Source organism: Trematomus bernacchii, unplaced genomic scaffold (assembly GCF_902827165.1).
Source record: "Trematomus bernacchii unplaced genomic scaffold, fTreBer1.1, whole genome shotgun sequence".
Classification (NCBI taxonomy): domain Eukaryota; kingdom Metazoa; phylum Chordata; class Actinopteri; order Perciformes; family Nototheniidae; genus Trematomus; species Trematomus bernacchii.
The window spans coordinates 1,428,039-1,447,954 of record NW_022987727.1 but is presented as its reverse complement, the minus strand read 5'-3'; the positions used below and the strand labels follow the sequence as shown (position 1 = coordinate 1,447,954).

General features: G+C 42.1%; 1 protein-coding gene across 1 annotated transcript in view; it reads right to left on the bottom strand.

The window, feature by feature from the left end:
* The window catches only part of LOC117494053 (neuron navigator 1-like), a 93,998-nt gene that overhangs the window by 19,780 nt on the left and 54,302 nt on the right, over nucleotides 1-19,916 (bottom strand). Inside the window, 1 exon segment of the mRNA XM_034144715.1 lies at nucleotides 329-467. Coding sequence (XP_034000606.1) covers nucleotides 329-467 — 139 coding nt within the window.

The following is a 19,916-nucleotide window of genomic DNA, read 5'->3' as shown; positions in this document are numbered from 1 at the left end:
ACATGGAACAAAAGGGAGCCTTTTTAAACATCGCAGCATCATGTGTGTATGTATGTGCGCTGCGGCGAACATTGATTGCTGCAGACGTGATAAATATAATGGGTGTGTGTAGAATACTTAATCAGGCTTTGTCTCTGATGCCAGTGTCCTGCTGCCTGTTGTGTAAACGTGTGTCCTTTCTATACTGACAGTGTGTATGACACATCATTCAGCACCTCATCAACACCTCACTGGATTAACAGCTGAATCAATGCTTGTGTAACCAACACACACTATCTATCTGTATAACATGATGGTAGGTGGATGTCCATCTGTGTGTGTGACTTACCACGATGGCTGAGTTTCTGCGAGAACCAATGGGAGTGGTAGGAAGGGAGTTGAGAGTGGGACTCGTGTTGAACTCTTCAGAGCTGAGGTTGTCTGAGCCGTCACTCAAACCGCTGCTGATGGAACTGCTCTCGTCCCAACTAAAAGAAACAATGAGAAAGAAAATGTGTCAGAGAATATATACATAGATAAAAACATTTCAAAGGGTAGATGGAAATATTGTGGAGTAGCTCAACTCATTTGAAAAAAATAAGTAATTAGTGATTTCAGATAATAATCTAAAAGTAACTATTTCTCAAACATTTAGCTAAAACAAAGACTAGATCAATGGTTACAATAGATAGGTAATGCATACTTAATGAAGGTGTAGGTCTTAAAAATGTTTGGTAACCACTGAATTAATGGGCCTTATCTTGTAGTTAGGAGCTATTTGCTATTCTCTGTGATCAACAATGTTGTTTCATCATCCTTACAACAGTGCATCTGTGCTGAATGCGAGACTGTTAGTGTACTGCAGGTTCAATCCAGACGGACGGTGGAGATGTGCTCCTATTTTTAGGGTGTACAAATTTGGCCGAGTGGTTGGGTAGAAGTCACCGGTTGGGAAACAGGAGTTTAATTCCCAATGCCATCAAGCATCCACCTTTCTGAAGTGTCCTTGATCAAGACAACAGATATTTTCCAACTCCAAGGGCGGACAGAAGCTAATTCTGTTTCCCTGTTAAGATCGATCGAGTATCACATTCCACCAAATGCTCTTATGCTCAAGAATATCTGACAAAAACAAAACAATCAGTTACAATTAACTGGATATTGCCTTGAGGTTATACACTGCATGAACTCTCGCAGCTCCACCGGCTCAGTTACATCAGCGGTTGGCTCACTTGGCTCCATGTCTTCCCGTTTGTCTTTTGATTAAATATTCATAGACCTCATTTAGAACGCCGCCTGCTCTATATACTTAACTTTCACACTAGCAAACTGAAGTTTGGAGCGCTCTTGAAATGATCTCAGCCCACACACACATACAAAAATAGCACTGGAGAACATACACTGATGCATGCGCCCACAAGGGCTTGAAGGAGAGGAGTCCGTGCCAGGACTGTGAAGTCTGTTCCCTTGGAATACATCTGCTCTGCTTAGCTGCTTTTCTCTTCACCCACAATATTAATTGTTCTTAAAATCCTGACATGCACAGGTTGCAGCTTGAGTCTGTTCTAAAGAGCTTACTTATGTATATTTAAAAACAAAAGTATTGATGTAATTGAAGAAAAATAGCACCCAGAAGGTCAGATGTTTGATGCATTTCAGGAACTATTTCAGGAGCCAATGTTGAACATTTTATGTACCCATTTCTCTTCAACATTCAACTAAACCTTTTCTAGTTCGGTCAATATCGATATATTTAATAATACGCTAATGTGTCACTATGGTCAACTACTGTTGTGCCATATACCAAGAAACCATAAACATTTGCGAAATTGCTGCCAGGATCTGAACAACAACACCAACTAGTTTTTTGTGTAATTTCATTGTTATTTTGCTGATTTGCCATGCATATATTTGAGTTTGTTGTACTTATTGTTTTGTCTGACAGTTCTCTTATTTTAAACCCATGAAATAAAGCTAATATATCTAATGACTGCATTATATTTTTTTAGATTTTGTTTATGGTCAGTGGAGAAGTTGGCCTTTCTACATCTTTAATAGACTTCTTCATCTCCTGTAGGACTGCACAGTTCAAGCAATTCAGTTTGGATTTCTGCTTTGACAAATCAATTGTGATTGATTGACCATTTCCTGTGCGGTGATAACATATATGACATTCTATATCTACAGTAATATGACCTATCAAGCATATTATAATTGGAACATATGTCTCATCTGGTTCAACACAAAGACTTTTAGGAATGAGTGGGGGAGAAAAAGACACATCTGATGTTTGGGTATGTGGTATACATCCACATGTGCTCGTATAGATTATGTAGGTCATGCTAAGGAAGTTAGGGGGTTGGGGTTTTGTATCTTATTAGGGTCAATAGGTTAGACTGATATTCGTACTGTAGTGTAAAACACGTTAAGAGGGTGGGGCCTTGCTAATGAGGTCATGTATACTGTGGCACCGGGGAGAGAAAGCGAGTGGGCCTTCCGGATGCGTGCCTGTGTGGGTCACTCTGTACCCTGGGGGACTTGAGGAAGGGGATCAGGGGGAGAGGGGCGAAGGGAAAGCCCTCCCTATCTGGCCTGTGGATATGTAGACACAAAAAAAGAGCAGACGAGATTTTACGTCTGAAGTGGCTGTCACGCTGCGTTGTCTATATGCCAGAGTAGGTTAAAGGGCAAATGTAAGATTGGAATAGACACATCCGAGAGCAGACTTACACTTCCTGAACATGTAAACGTCATAAAGCTCCACATGTTTTGTTTTCAAATAAAAGTTTACAAGTTCTTTATAGAACTATAGTAAGCTCATATAATTGTTTGTTGCTGAATATTTGACTTAAAACTCAGAAAGATATGCGCTGAAAAAGTTGAATTATCTTATCAACCGACAGATGATCTAACAATTCGTTTTATAACAAAATATGTCATTTTAAGACTCAATTAGAGATTTAACAACCGTGTAAAAATGATGTAATTGTATAAAGCGGATGTGAGATTCCTGTTTTATATGATGTTTCTATTACTCCCAAGTACAGAAATGTGCTAAGGAACTTATAAACTTTGCTGTTATCTGGAGTGGATGTGATTCATTCCTCAACTTATTTATTTGAGATAATCGTCCTCAACACAGCTGTGGTTTACACCTTTATGAATATCCTGTTATTCACTTCAAAGCTATTTTGGTGTCCACCAGAGGTTTTTTGAAGGATGACGATGATATATAATTCAGATCTGATAGGAAACAGAACAAAAACAGGTGTCACTCAGACGACAGATGTAAAAAGAGGAACCCGCAGAGGAGAGGGACGAGGTCAGGGGTCAAACATCACAGACAGCACCAGCTTAAAGGGTGAAATACTCTCGGAAAGTAAAGAGAAAGAGTAAGGGTTGAGACGATGCGTTGAAATAAATTCGTATTTTTAATCTTTTGTATCTGCATATGTGCACTACGGATGTTATGGCATTTGAGTTGCAAAAGATTGGGTTTCCATTGGAGTGTGGTTTTATAAGTTAAAAAAAAGAAGGGAAAAAAAAAATTATCATTTTTTTATGAATGTATTTTTATAAAAGTATTTTATTTCACTTTTAATAAACGGACCTTAATCAAAGCGGGTTGAGACAATGTGACTGCCAAGAGCAACATAAGGAATCATACAGTTTGTTTATGTGTGTGAATTTCAGTCGGACTGTCTTGGCAATGACTTCAGCTTCAATCTGCAGAAATGATGTTCAATCAGACTTCAATGGACCACGGGTCTTTGTGAGTCGGAATCCTTTGCTCAAGTTCCAAAAGATCTCAGAAAAGATCTGCTGAAGGTTTTAGGCCTAATGCAAATGCACACTTTCCCAGTCAGTCTTAAAGTAGTTGGCCAAAAAGCACTTTCTCGTTTCGAGGCCAAAACCTGATATCCTCCATCGGCTTTCGACAAAATACGGCTGCACCAAATCCACCAGCATGTCTTCCAGCTCTTGTTTGCCATCTATAGTCCTCCATCAACTCTACTAGGAAGGATAAAAGGAAGCTTGAAAAGAGGGCGATGAACCACGAGGTACTCAAGAGTAGAGGCTGAAGTGGCGTGTGAGGGAGGAGAAAGGAGAGAGCTAAAGTGGAAAGAGAAGTGCTGTTGAAGACATAGAAAACATCCTCAAAATCTCAGGAGATGAGGAACTCTTTCAAGAGGTCTCTCAACTCTCCCTAAAAACTTCCACCAGCAGCTTTAAAAAAAAAACTCCTGTTATAATCTCTCCTTGCTCCACCTTATCTTTTTTCTTTCTTTAGGAGCAGCTGCAGAGACTGGGGGATAATATTAGCACCCAATTCATCTACATCACCCCTTCCATAGATAAGCTTATGTCTTACAGCCAGCACCATTTTAAAGCTACACTTCCCTGTCACATTTGTATTCATTTTAAAAAGCCAGCCTTAAATTATATCTTCATTCAAGACTCAAAATATCACCCAGCAGCTACAGATTTGAAACACATATATATTATTGTGTGATTTATTAAAGGACAGAGCGTAAATCATGGCCATAAACCACATTCGAATGCCCTTCTGGATGTTACATTTCATTGGGCTATTGTGACTTTAAACCAGATCACAAGCTTTCGAGCACAGCTGGAGGGAGAGGAGCAGGTCATTGAAAAATGGGAACCTGTGACTATAATCCCATGATCAAAATGAATATCAATCTTGATTCGATTTAGGCTGCAATAAGTGTCAATTCATCTTGAGAAGAGCTTGATTAAAGTCATTCTTCACCTTCACCTGACTGAAGATTTCCGTCTCTGCACCATGTGCAAAATGCATCATCCCTCTGAGCTGAGGATATGCCACATGGACACACTGAATACTGTCATCCCTAACCCCGAGCCAGCGGGACACAAGTGCTTTCCTACTCTAAAAGCCACAATGATTCCAGAGCAAACTTAGAATACGTCATCACTCAGAAAGTAACAATATATAACGCAAGCAGCAGAATATTTCAAATGCTTTGAATATTTTATTTAAATGTTCTTGATTTGATAAAGGTCATGGTGGTCATTACCAACAACATCCTTCTTTCACAGAGACATGATTTCTTTGTCCCTCGACGTCTGCAGAGAGCCCGCACACCCACACAAACACTGAGCCTCAGAAAATATCAAGAGAATCGCTGAATAGCTACTGCTGAGCTTAATAGTCAGCTTTTATTAACAAGCTTCTCTCTGTATTCCTCCACTATTCAGACGATGGAGCTAATTGCTCCGGTCTCAATGTGAATGGCCTTTTTTTGCTGCTCATTATGAGAGCTCTGCCTCCCTTCTCGCTCTGTCTCCTCTTCTCTCCTGACCTCTCTGAGGGTGAGGGATGGGTAAAAGAAAGAAATACACTACACCAGGAGGGAGAAAAAGCTACTGACAAAGCAGCTTAGCCTGCGGTTTGTGGGAGCAGTGATTGCTGGGAGTTGGAGTCTTGCCAGGCCCAGGGAGCAGACTTAACAGTATTGGTTGATAAGCTGTTCCGTCTAAACAAAGATTTGTTAAAACTGCATGGAGGCAATTTAAAGGAATGTGATACTCCGCTTTGTTGTGACAAGTGGAATCAAAATGGATACAACGAAGTAATGCTTGACTTTGCTGCATGGTTACGAGATGGGTAGTGATAATGGAAGGAGACAGTCTTCCTGTCAAACAAAGAAAGGAATAACAAAACAAACAACAAAGTAATTACCTGATCAATAGTCAAAGCACATTATAGAGAATGTTAGTGCACTTATGCAAAGCCTGCCAGTAAATGACAGATCAATACCAAGGAGAAGCAAAATGTCATTATCAATCTTGCTATCTAATTATAGCTCACTTAGAAACAAAAGCCAAATATTTAACCGGACCAGCAAGGTGAAATGATTATAAATGTTCAGTACTGTCCCCTTCAAGGCTCCCTGTGGAGTGTTAGACCTCTGGTAGAGGTTTTTTGCTTTGAGCGGATCATTTATCTTGTGCATGACGCAGTACACGGTCCTACCAATATCACATTGTTCCAGTGGTCAACAAGTGGTGGTAACGGGAAATGCTGCCATGCACTGACAAAGGAAGTGAAGAATAAGACCTCAAACTAGATATAAAATACACGTTTGTGAGGGCTTTGCAAACATTTTATGAGACGTTTATTAGGCCTTACGGGGTCATACAACGCTTACAGTGGTAATGAATGTAAACATAACATTCTTGTTAACCAGAAAACCCTTTAACGCACATGATAGCAATATTACATAAACAGAACCTAAAGGCTAAGATCTAGTGAATGAAGCAGTTCAAATGTAATGGTGAGATGAGTAAAGGGGTTCAACTCTTTCTACCCTCATGGGGTTAAACACATTCTATTTGGGATGATATTTTGACACCGTCTGTCTCGGTTTCGTAAAAGCATGGAAAGTGTTTCTGCAGTCCTACAATAGACAGGAACTTTCCATTCCTATTAAAATCCCCAGTGTCACATGGCAGAACCCAAAATGGCTATATCAGACGAGTTCCTGGTGCTAGTGATGCCTTTTCAGGCAAATGGAAAGTAGGGCACTGCCAGGCTGGCACTGGGCAGTCGGCTCACAAACCGGAGGGGGGCACACATGAAAGGCCTGCTGAAATCATTAGATCTCTTAAGACTAAATATGTGAGACTGGTGCTAGAGGTTGCATTGTCTGTACAACGCAGAGAGATCTCACATCTGTTTGAAGAGGCAGAAAACAGCAGGAGACATGGCCTCTGTGTCACGTGAGGGACATAGAGAGGACAAATCTGCCTATACACAAAAACCAACCAACTTAAATACAAGATCCAACTTTTAACACAAAAATACAACGTTTTACTTCACAGCAGCTGTAAAGGTTAATAAATAATTAATTAATCATCTTTACAACATTTGACAAACACAATCTCAATGGAAGAGATCAACTAAGTGGTCAACTTAAGAGGAACATTTGATATTTAACAGCAACATTTCCAGCAGGATTTCCTTTCTGGATATTTGTCTGGATTCAGTCTGGAGGCATAAAAGTGGATGCAACAGGGATGTTTTCACAAATACATACAATGACCCTGTTGTAACACACATCCACACACACACTCAAAGGATCAAATGACCAATTTGCACGGGAAGGAGCCACACCCGCCATCATGTGACGCTTATTCTCTATTAACACAGTTGTGGATGCACTGACCAACTGGAAAAGTATTTAAAAATGCTGTACTGTCAAATTAAACCTCACAATGGTTATAGTATAAATCCTGCTGATTTTGTGTGTGATCTTAAAATCTAATTTCTGTGGGTGGGCATTCACCTGATGAGATTGGAAGAGAGAGAATATGTGGCCTGTGTGCACAGATGGCTAACAATATGGGTCCCTGGACCACTACAGCAGCTTATCGTCAGGAAGCCAACACACACACAATTACTGTACACACACTCACACAAAAACACACACCTCAGATTTGTGATTCACCTTGGTGGCTTATGACTAGCTTTTCACTCTATATGCTTTGACCACAGTGTATTATATATTTAACTATTGTACATTCAGTTGTATTATTATAATTATTATAATCATTATAATTATTATTGTGGGATGCCTGACAACACCAGACAAGGACTGCCTTTATGCTAATTTTGAACGTGGAGTAAATTGTCTCCTTTGAGATAAAATAAATGATATAAAAATGTACTCAAGCATATAGCAGACTATTCTAACAAAATGATTTTGGTAAGAAGACATAGGAGAAGTTGGGATGTTATAGATTTATTATGTGTGGCTGGATAAGCTTTTCAAACTATCTGTAGGTCAAATATATTTTAGTTATCCTTCACTGCGGCAGCATATACGGCTATGAAAAAATCCATCTGCAGGCCAAGCCCTTCTTATATCTTGAAAGCCTCAAAGTCTGACACAGGAGGTAAAGTAAAGACAGCCACTGCAGACTGTAATATTGTGTCTATGGTGATCATGGTGTACATTTCCTGTCTGGGATGCAGACTTCAGATGCAGGCAGATGATTACAAATGTCATTTCAGTTCCTTATTCTAATAAAGTATCATCCATCTGCTGCAGTGCAGTCACAGTAAGTTCTCAGAAAAGACACACTGCTATACACGCTGTGCTAACTTTTAGCAGCAGTAAATTGCCTTTTTTTTTATTATGACATGCGGTTGTCTGGGCACTTGGGAACTTAGAGTATGACTAATCAGCTGTAAGAAAATGGCTTTTAATTAGCAACCCAATGGAGATTCTCTACTGAGTTGTATTGTTAAACACTAACAGTAAATCATTGACAAGACTGACTTAAAAACGACATTGTGCAAGCAGCTGGCCGTTTAGTACATAATAAAACGAGAAATTAATTTCCTCTTTAGCGTTATTATTTATTATTTCCTTTCTGTTCCGTTTTCCATGATGTGGAATGGAACAATGTGTGATGACTGCTTGGACGGACACACGGACACACGGACACACACGCACACACACACACACACACACACACACACACACACACACACACACACACACACACACACACACACACACACACACACACACACACACACACACACACACACACACACACACACACACACACACACACACACACACACACACACACACACACACACACACACAGCAGTATTTGGGCATTATAGAGGATTACAGAAAGGGCTGGAGTTAATGAGCTCGTAATTACTGTTAATTCCATCTGCCAACAGGATCAGAGCAGACCAGGGTCCGCGGCTAGTGGTCCTGTAAGTGTATATATATATATATATATGTATGTGTGTGTGTGTGTGTGTGTGTGTGTGTGTGGAGGGAAATACGAGGCCACATCCCTAAATGGCCATCACAGAGGAGAAACCCTGTTGTGCTTTTGACAGGCAGATCCAGCAATGGCCTGGGGGTTTAGGACACAAACACACACACATACACATACACACTCACAAACGCAGAGACATCTGACACAAACACACACACATATACACTCACAAGCGCAGAGACATCCGACACAAACACACACGCACATACACACTCACAAGCGCAGAGACATCCGACACAAACACACACACATACACACTCACAAACGCATACACATCCGAATGCACTAAATTGACATTGTCCCTTGGAGAGAAGCTTGAATTAGCTGTCAGAAGTGTGTGATGTTAGTAGATGCTGGAAACGGCAGCTATGCTCAGGTCACTGCTCCACTGAGGGTTACTCTATATTGTGTATTATTGGCTTTAAGGTGTGTGTCTGTGTGTGGAGGAACATTATTATTCCAAGGTTTCCTTCCAGGGATGGGGACACATTCTGCAAATGCTTGGGGCTTTTTGATGGAAAGTCACTGCACTGAAAAGGCACTAAGACGCATCAGGGCTCCTGGTCAGTAAACTGAGTGTGGGGGAGGTGGAAATAGATTGGTTAAAACTGTACAGCTTAGGAAAAGAAGAAATTGCTTCAGCAAAATTCTCCCCAGACAGCAAATCTATCTTTTAATCTCTTCCCTCTTCATGACCTCCCCAGGGTGGAGGGACGAGGTTTGCTCAGAGTTCAACACGTCCACTTGGCTCTTCTTGCCCGTGAAATGAAACAGGACAGACGGAACGGTGGAAGGCTCCACGCTTCATATAAGGAACTTTGAGTGGTGAAATACTCTTGGATCCAAAACGTGTGTGACTGTTGATCATGCTGACGCCAACTAGGTCAGCTTGATCTTCTCACATTGTAAGCCCCAATAAGGAAAAACAGAAGGAGCAAGGAGAGGTGTGGGGATGATTCTTTGAGAGGCACCAGACACATACTGCTCTTTGTTGTACTTGTCTATTTCTCACTAAGCTGAAACAAGGTTAAAGTTGAAAGGTTACTGCCCCCAGTCTAAACACTGCTGATGCAGGGCTATATGTGCAGCCACAATATAAACTATTCCCTTTGAACTTTAGCATGAACTGCAAAACTTCTAAATAAGAATGAGAGAGAATAGTTTAACATTTGCTCCACTCAGTGATTTTTGGTGTAAAGAGTACAAGAAATAAGGTCACACATGCTAGATTTCACAAGACTTTAACATTTCTAAGTGTGTTATGAATGTGGTGACCAGCAGAGCTCAAATATGACCCAATAACCCTTGACTCCACAAGTACCCTGAGCTTCTTCCAAAGTCCTTTTCTTCTCTACACGAGAGCAGGAAGCAGAAGAGGGACAGCACTCCCGGGACAAGGTGGAACAGTGTTTTAAATCACCTCCATAAGTAGTTCAGTCTGGGGTTCAGTGTGGAGCGCTTCCCAGCCTCAACTCAAGGGCTAAGAACTGGGGCGGGGCTAACAAGGGGAACCCCGGCACGCAGAGGCCCGGGACAGGGGCTGGATCCTGGGGTAGAATTTCCTCTGGGCTCCCTCCAGACATGTCAACGACAACAAAGAATGAAATGCAATACAGCTAACCCGGTTTTTAGGAAGAGACAATGTTGCACAGAGCCAAGTTTAATACTGATATTGACAGAAAATTGTACGATGGTGTTCATTTACAGTAATGAGGAAACTGTGGTTGAAGCATTATCAAATGCATCACAACAGGGAACTATCTCCCTCCAGCTCACACTGTCACACACACATATGCATGCACATATAGTACAGCAGATGGGGGAGCTATGAAGTCAGCATGATCTAAGCCATTCTTGGGAAAAGGGCAGTGGCTCAACATGCCTCAGTCACAACAACTGCTACAAATCTGTAAATAACATGTCAGGGTGCAACCTCTCCCAACACAAAGACATATTTTTCCCTCCTCTGCCTATAACGTTATGATCAGTTTTGTATTTCCTAATGACGACAGTTAATTAGCTACTGTCACAACTTGATTATGTGTTAATCCTGCAGATTAGTACAGACAACAGCAGTCAGTTTTCCTTTTGCTGTGAGATGTAACATTTTGTGCTGACAGGCGTGGATAAGTGGATTGTAGGCTGATGGTACTTAAGGCGCAAAGCTGTATCTCTCAAGTTGGTTTTAAGAGAAGATAAGTTTGGATATAAATAAAAAGAAAGTGAGAACATTTGAATTAAATATGATTGTATGTTATGTTTAAATCACATCATGCTACACAAAGAGGCTACAGATCCGAGTAGAGCGCTAGTAAGCACCTGCCAAAGGTTGTCCAAACAACACCTGAACAAAAAAGAATGAAAGGCCCATTGACTGGAGCAGAGATACTCTTTCACGTTTTCTGGCTGAGATAGAACAGACAACTATTAAAACACACACATTACTCCCATGCTGTGGGGTGGACAGACAGGTCGCTGTATGTTTTTTTTTGCGCGCATTCTGGAACACATGTGGTGGCGACTGACCGGCCCTGGGGGCGCAGCCAGCGGGGGCCTGCACCCATCACCTGCTGTCACTCATAACACACGCACTCTGGTCATGCCACTTCAAGTTGTTACAGTGAGTTTCTGTAGACATTCCTTGCCCTCGGGCCGCTCAAAACACACACTTCACATTCCAGCGAGTGTATTCTGGGTTCCCACTCCCTAATCCTCCAACATATGCAGACGCACATATGCATACCATCACACAAGTGCACAGACACACACAAAAATATAGTGACCGGTCCAGAGGTTCCATAAAACCAGAAGCTGCGGCCTTGAGTTTGTTGCCAATGGTCTCACATTCCATTTAACTCAAAGAAAACTCTGAAAGTTTCAATACAGGACATTGTGTGCACTTTTAACTAACTCTACATTTCCTAAAAGTACTTCAATATCAGGTGAAAATGACATCCAGAGGTTATTTCCTTCCATGGTCTTTGAGGTTAGGCGTATAGCTTTCTCTCTTAGCCTGTTACGGTGCACTGTTGTCTGGCTGTAGGTCCTGCTCTGACTTTGATGTAACAGAGAAACTCACTAAACCACAGGAACACCACCTCATGAAAATATGAGCTCTGTTTGTGAACACAGGCTCCTGTGTGTCCAATAAAAAATGGTAGGTGCATGTGTCTTACAAGCACAGGTTACAACAAGCATCTGTTGTTTCGCTCCCAGGTCTCCCTAATGACCTTGTAGGCAGTGCAAGTCAAGTTGTTCACTTAATTACAAAACAACAAGAGTCAGAGGCCGCAGAACACTTGTGGTCATGTGTTCTTCTCCATATTGGTCTTCCATGCACTGACCGTAACTGTTTTGACATCCAAAATGAACCCGTGTGTGAATGGACCTGAAAAGGCTTTCAATGGGGAGTAAGTCAAGTAAAGCCTTTGTGAAAAGGTTAGACATAAACTGGCGTGGTTGGTCTGGTGCTGTATCAAGCGTCTGCACACCCAGTAGAAGAGATTTAAATAGTTTTGACATTACTCTGCAGTTTCAATGTGTACAGACATATTTTTTCTTTAAATCATACGCCTGTGTTGATAGAAGGCTTTTAATGTCTAATCTTTTAAGATGTATCTGCCGGTGGGTGGACATGTAGGTGCGCTAAGGATTAATAAAACCTGTTCAGGAAGCACGAGGGTGCGACAACTTCGCCAACAGGCCGTTGACCCAAGTCTAGTTTATCAATTGTCTGAGTCAACAAAGTGTGTTTCCAAAACAACTTGATCTATTTTTGACCCTGAGCCCTTTACTCAAACACATTTGTGTGTTTGTGTGCGTAAATAACAAACAGCTTTATTTACAAAAGAACATTGGAGCTGTCAGCTGACAGGTGCCATCTGACTAACCCGTTTACATTTTTCAATAGCGTGGTGAATGTACCGTCTCACTGCTCCCCACCAAACAGATGGACATAATTAAGATATACTAATTTAAAACATTACGGACTTCAGCTCTAATTACCAGAGTGGGTCTCAAATGAAGCAGCTGATGTGATGGCAAGAAACTGTTAATGCATTCAACAAATCAGAGCTACAGTGACCAACACTTCCCATAAACAGCTGCATGATATCAGCTATGACACAGGCCTGGTTTGAATCAAAGTGACCAGTGTGCCATTTTTATTTAATTTTTTAAAAATCAAAGAGGATTTGGGTGTGACAAACACAAATCAGTGATGTCATCAAGTTGCAAATCAGCCTTTTGGAACAAGTTCCTGCTGGTAATCTGCGGTGGATCTAGATAGGGGTGGGCCCTGCTGAGCAGGCTGTTTGTATATTGTTCAGTTGACAACACACACAAGACAGACAAGTTAATGTTGGCTTGCTTTCAATATGACTAATACAGTTGATCTGGAACTTGTTAGATAATGATGGATGTTTAATGTTTCGTTAAACAGACGCATGTGCATACATTCTGACACCCACACTACATGTGCCGCGACACATACTCTTACTAATACCACCTCTGCTCTCCATCATTGTTTATCAGCCTTTTGACAGCCAGTCCGTTTAAGAACACATGACCAACTTAAACACACAGATAAAAACAGTGTGGCTGGGCCTCTGGGACTAAAACTGAAAATAAGTGTGTGTCGATGGATTACTCATGAAAGTGTTTGTGTGCTTTGATTGTGTGTCTAATGCCCCAATATCAGGCCACTCTGCTCTAATGGGTTTACATAAAGGGGTCGATGGATGCTCTAGGGGTCAGTCGACCAAAAAGAGCAAAGTTGACCCCCACCAAACCCTCAAACCTTCCCCTACACACACAGCCACACACACATAATCAATAACAACATCTCTTTCCATGTTGTCTTAATGCATTCACAGATACTTCTCAATATATTACTTATTTGCTATGTCACAATACAAGTCTTTCATACTGTACATCTCCTCAGTCCCCAATAGCTCACTCATACCAGCAGGCCTATTAGCCCACATAAATATATATACATTTATACAATTTCAATGTGTGGGCACAAAGATGGTACTGAGGAGGCTTGCTGCTGTTCACCCAATCACAGCACAAATACGGGAGAAGGCGTCTTTCAAAATGTAGGTCAGCCGATCAGAATGCGGCTCGGTCCCGCAGCGGATCAATGCGAACACACCCACCCACTCACATGCATACCTGCCTCTGCCGCCCACCAGACCCCAGCACATCAGTTGTCATCGCATGCAGTTTTAAACAATGGACAGCCGACCGTAAATCACAGAAACACTTAAGGCGCGCACTCACATTATGCGCGTACACATGCAGTATTCCAATCCATCAGTACTTTACTAGTGTCATTAGATGATTTGCAGTAATGCAGTTCCCGTTGCTTTGACAGTCCTTTTAGGCTAAGACACATCATAGTGCTTTTTAAATGCTGCTTCTTATGGGATACATTAACCGTAATTATAAGACTGTGCTGATTCAACATTTGCGCATTGAGGTCTGTGCCTTTATGCTGTGCAGACTATAGCTCCATCTATACGCTCACCATATACTCTGCGTCTAGACTGAGAGACTGTATCCTATAGCAGCCTAATGTGCCGGTTACAATAATGTTACACCACTATGCAGCTGTTAGAGTTTTATCAATGAGACATGCTGCGGCTTTTTACGCACTGAGCTTCTCCAACACATTCACCACTATCAGACCTCACTCTTGTATAGCGATACAAAACAATCAAAAGCAATGTCACCAGTGTGTCAATGAGCGTCACCCCCGGCATTCTCACTCACATGAGATCGCATCTATTACCTTGACAGAAAGTGCATTGTCCTCCCCGCGCGCTGCGGAGCCGGGAGTTGCAGCATTTTCCCGTTCAGCACGCGCCCGCTCATTCTACAACTGTCCAGCTTCTCACACCGCTTTGTTTCCGTTTGGCATATCCCGGCGCTGAGAGAAGAGAGAGAAAAATCCACCCGGTGCTTTCCGCCGCTGATAAAAGGGAACCGCCTGTGAGAGTCAGCAGCGTTAACTGACTGCCCTGCTCCCGCAGTGCCTCCACTCACTCTCTCTCACACACACGCTCAGCCAGGGAGGGAGGGAGCGAGGGAGGAGGCGATGAGCATGGAAGGGAGGCATGGATAGAAAGGCAACACCCCAAATTCCTCCTCCTCCGGCCCCCGTTTTGCTGATCGCGACCAGCTGTGCCTTTACTAAAAAACACATAAAAGGCTTTACCGCGCGTTCAGCCGCAGGATAAAAAAAACGCAGTCATCACATTCTCTGATGCGACACCTCAAAGACATTTTCACACTCTTAAAACTCTAATCAGCAAGAGGGACAGCCCGCTGACACCTCTGAGTTAACCCCCTGATACCAACGCTGTGAAGGCTCGCATTCATTCCAACTTACAAATATATAGGCTAACAGTGGAGATAGACCCTTTATTAAGTACAAGTATCAACACCATGACGCGAACATAGTTTACTATACAAGTACAAACCTTGCATTCAATATTTGACAAAGTCGAACGGGACTGAAAGCACTAACAGTTCATGAACTCTTTTTTTAGGATTGCCCATAAGAACATATCATTGTATTGTTATTGATAAATACAGGCTTTCATTTCATTGTGGTTAATAATGTGTTCATGCTTCAGCAATCATAATTAATGTATCATTTGTAAGAACAAATGTTTGGTTGCCATACTTTGAAACATGCCTTTGGCTGGGATATTTCCTGCTTCAGTATATCTTGCTTTTCCTTTACAGCATTTATATTACTTCTGGAAGGGCTGCAGATTGTCCAGTCTGATATGCATTTATTACAACTACAGACCTGGCTTATTGCAAAATTAGAAAATCATTAATGATGGGACATATGCTGAAGCTAGAGGAGAGGAGATGGAGCTAACTTGAACTATTTCATACGGTTGGATACTTTAATCTGTAACAACTAATCATATGTCGAGCCATATGTTTTGTATGTTAAATCTTAATCTGCAATGTATCTATTGTAGTCGAGTAAAAGTAAAGAATGCCCCAGAAATGTAAAGGGTACAAGTACAAAGTGGCATATGGATATACTTAAGCACAGCACCGTCAAACTTAAATAAATAATGTTCATAAAACGTTCAACTTCTGCCAACTGATAAAAAGCAAACCTTTATGGGCTTAATTATGGGGAAACCATAACCACACATATCATTGAAATAACCACCTTTGGTTTATCACATAAATATCTTTCAACAGTTGCCCCCTGTCTGGAGATATGCTGGCTTATAGCCAAACCAACAGTGGCAATCAGCCTCCATCAGGATGTAATGAAGCAGGGAGGGTAAAGGACTCTAGTGTTTCTATTGTAACAAAGTGTGTATTGGCTATTGGAGACTTGCAGTGGAATAGAGTGGGTATCATGTGTCCACTACCCCCTCCCCGAGCTCTGCCCCTCACAACCAGTGGTGTTTAAACACTTTAAGCACTGAGTGGACCCCAGTGAATAGATCTGCCTGTCTGCTGGGCCTATTCAATAAATGAATGAAGGGTGAGAAAAAGAGAGACAGACAGACAATGGAGGGGGTGAGATGGAGATAATTAACGCTGTCTTTTCAGTGAAGAAAATGGTGTGAGTGGTCGAGAAAGTGAGACAAAAGTTAAGAGATTCAGGCCCCGCTCACACGGGACCGTTTGCGTTTATGCACAGTATGCGTATTCAAAAAAGTCTTCCGTTCACATGCATTTGTTTCATTTAACGTGTCTGTTCAAACGAGACCGCTGGAAACGCTGTAGTACATATGCCGGGACTGTAAGTGGCGCTGTAACTTCCGCCACAAAATACACCAAAAGCAGTGAAGAAGACTCCGCAGCAGCCCCGCAGCAATGTTGCCATGGCTACCCTTCTGTTTACGCCCCGCCGTGGATTTAGCAACATGTAGTTCATGTAATTCTCCATGTCCACTTGTTGCTGATGGTTGTGGTAGAGGAGCTGTATATTTTTGCACTAATATCTGTAGCATGGTCAGTAGCAGTAGCACTAGCAGTAGCTACTGACAGGAGGAGGAGCATGTCTCCGTGGAGAGGACTCGCTCAGAGAGATATTCTCTACAAACACCGGGTGAGATCCTCCTTTGTCAATATAATGGATCAATGCATGAAATCTGACTCTGTTTATTTTGTTTAAGGAGTATATTGGGCGTTAACAATTCTGGTTTGCCTTTTATAATATTATTTCATTCAAGAACCCCTTGTGCGTTTAATTAACACAGCCATGCTACAGCAGTGAGCAGGAGAGGTGGGGAAAGGTGGGGCTATCGTTATTTTTTCAGGAAATATTCGTATAGAGGTGATTACACGGACTCGGTTGACCCCCCAGAGCGTTTCGTTTGCAAATCTATCCACCTTGGGACCTGTTATCGTTTGTGGGGTCAGTTTCTATCGGCCTCGTGTAAATAATAGGGCTATACGCACGCGAAACTATGCAGATACAAGCAGTTTTCTCCTCGTGTAAACGGCGCCTAAGGCTGCCTCTACACGGAGACGAAAACAAAAACTAACCGAATTCGATATCAAAAAAGTCTTCCGTCCACACGGTATCGGCTCAAGAGACGTGTCCGTCCACACCAGAACGCTCGACCCGCTGTAGACGCTGTAGTACATATGCCGGGCCTGTAAGTGGCGCTGTACTTCTGCCACAAAATACACCAAAAGCAGCGAAGAAGACCCCCCCAACCATGGTTGCCTGGTTGCCCTTCTGTTTATTCTCCGCGGTGGATTTAGCAACATGTAGTTCATGTAGTTCTCCATGTCCACTTGTTGCTGATGGTTGTGGTAGAGGAGCTGTAGATTTTTGCTCTAACATCTGTAGAAGAGGTGGGGAGAGGCGGGGCTATGGCGTCATCGTTATCAGGAAATGATCGTATAGGACGTACACACGGAGCCGTTAGGCCCCCCAGAGCGTTTCGTCCGCAGATCTACCCACCTTGGGACCCGTTACCGTTTGAGGGCTCCGTTTCCGCGGTTCCGTTACGGCCTTGTGTGGACGAACCGTCCATACGATAGAGAACTGTAGCAGATACAACCCGTTTCGTGTCCGTGTGGACGGGGCCCAAAACAATTACCCACAGAGAGGGAGAAAAAGAGATCTTAAGACACTCTTTTAAACTGCAGAGAGGAAACAAAGACAGGATTCTTCAGGCCACTGCTCAGCCGTACCATGCAGGGCCAGGTGGGCACAGAGTCAGTGTGTGTGTGTGTGTGTGTGTGTGTGTGTGTGTGTGTGTGTGTGTGTGTGTGTGTGTGTGTGTGTGTGTGTGTGTGTGTGTGTGTGTGTGTGTGTGTGTGTGTGTGCAAAAGCCTGTCCAAGCAGTCATCACACATTGTTCCATTCCACATCATGGAAAACAGAACAGAAAGGAAATAATAAATAATAACGCTAAAGAGGAAATAAAAAAAATAAAAAAATAAAAATTGCGTGTGTGTGTGTGTGTGTGTTTTGGGGTCTGATTGGCACATTGGCATGCTGAACTGCAGGTGTGTGGAGCCACTGCCATCGTTGTTGCCTAGCGTTACTAATAAAGAGAAACAAAAACAGTGTCTATGTGCACACAAACACTCCCCCACACACACCACACACACACACACAATCCCCCTTAAGTCATTGTGAGCCTTTGCTCTAATTTATGTCAACTCTCATCCGAGTTTCTGGAAAGGGTAGCTGGACAGCGCTCCAAGTCTGTCTGGCCAGATTTTGCTTTGACCACTGACTCATGCCCAGACATGCCCTCAGTCTCCCTGTCTGTTTTTTTGCTTCTTCTCATCAAAGACCGTCTCCTTTTGACCCTCTTTTTCACTTAGTATCTCAGACCACAGTGCTGGGGTTCAATGCCTGTGTCGGTGCAGCAGGCCAGTATAATTAGGTGGTGATGTAACTGTTTAATGACAGTACACATGCAGGGTCATCCATTTGACCCTGGGAACCTGTCACTTGTCTGCTCATGAAAGAGACAACAGACCTGGGAAAACTCATCCCCCTTATCAGACCAGGAACACACACGCAGACACACATTTGCACATGCAACAAAGATACAAACTGTATGTAAACAAAACACCCCCTCACACTCATTTATCTGACTGAAATACTTCTTCATGATCACACACAGAAAAGGACTTCTATAATTAGTCAACCTAAAAATGTCATCAAGGGATGTTTTCTCTTTTGTTTTATCATTCAAAAACCTTCACACTACAACACTTGCTTTCCTCACTCTTTTCATGTCCACACACACTCACACACTCACACACTCACACACACACAGTACAAAATGTGAAGTAACTGATAGAAGGATAGTCTCTCCTGAATTACATTTTTTTTTATTTTCTCTCTGTTTTTTATTATGAACTCTATGACTATGAATGCTATTATTTCTTTAAAAGTTTAACCATTAAAGTGAAATAGTTTACTTGTTTGCTGCATTTAGTCGTTACTTGCTGTATTTGAGTTCTATTGTATTTTTTCCTTTTATTTTAAGGGTTGTTTAAACAATTTTTTTGTATGTTTATATTTAAAAAACCAGTTTGAAATGTGGTATGTGAATTGAAAGGATCTGTCAAAACACAGACACACACATTCTTTTGTGTGATTTCCTGGCAAACAGCCTCTTCCCCCAGAGGAAGAGTCAAATCATAGTATGTATGCCTGCATGCTCAGTCTCGTAGCTCACTAACATAACAACAGACCAAGGTTTTAAAAACCAAATGCTGAACACATGACATCATGGACACACATTCGAAGTTGAACATCAAAGTGTGTGTCCCCTTTCTGAAAAGGTGCCCCTGTGGTTAGGTGAGGGGACCCTCCATGTCTGGACCACCGAAAACATCTAATTAGGCTCTGTCCTGAGAGGACGCTATTCTCAAGCTCTGCTGTGGACAATCGCAAGTAGAACTGCTCAGAAAACTTGACTTCAAAGATGCTTTTTCTTCAAAGAAAACAAGAGGAACGAAATGAACGACAAAAGAAATGTACGAAACAGTTCAAATATAGTTCAACAAGTGCTACAACCAGCTTAATTTATGTCTGCGGGGAAATAATGAGGATATGTTCACTG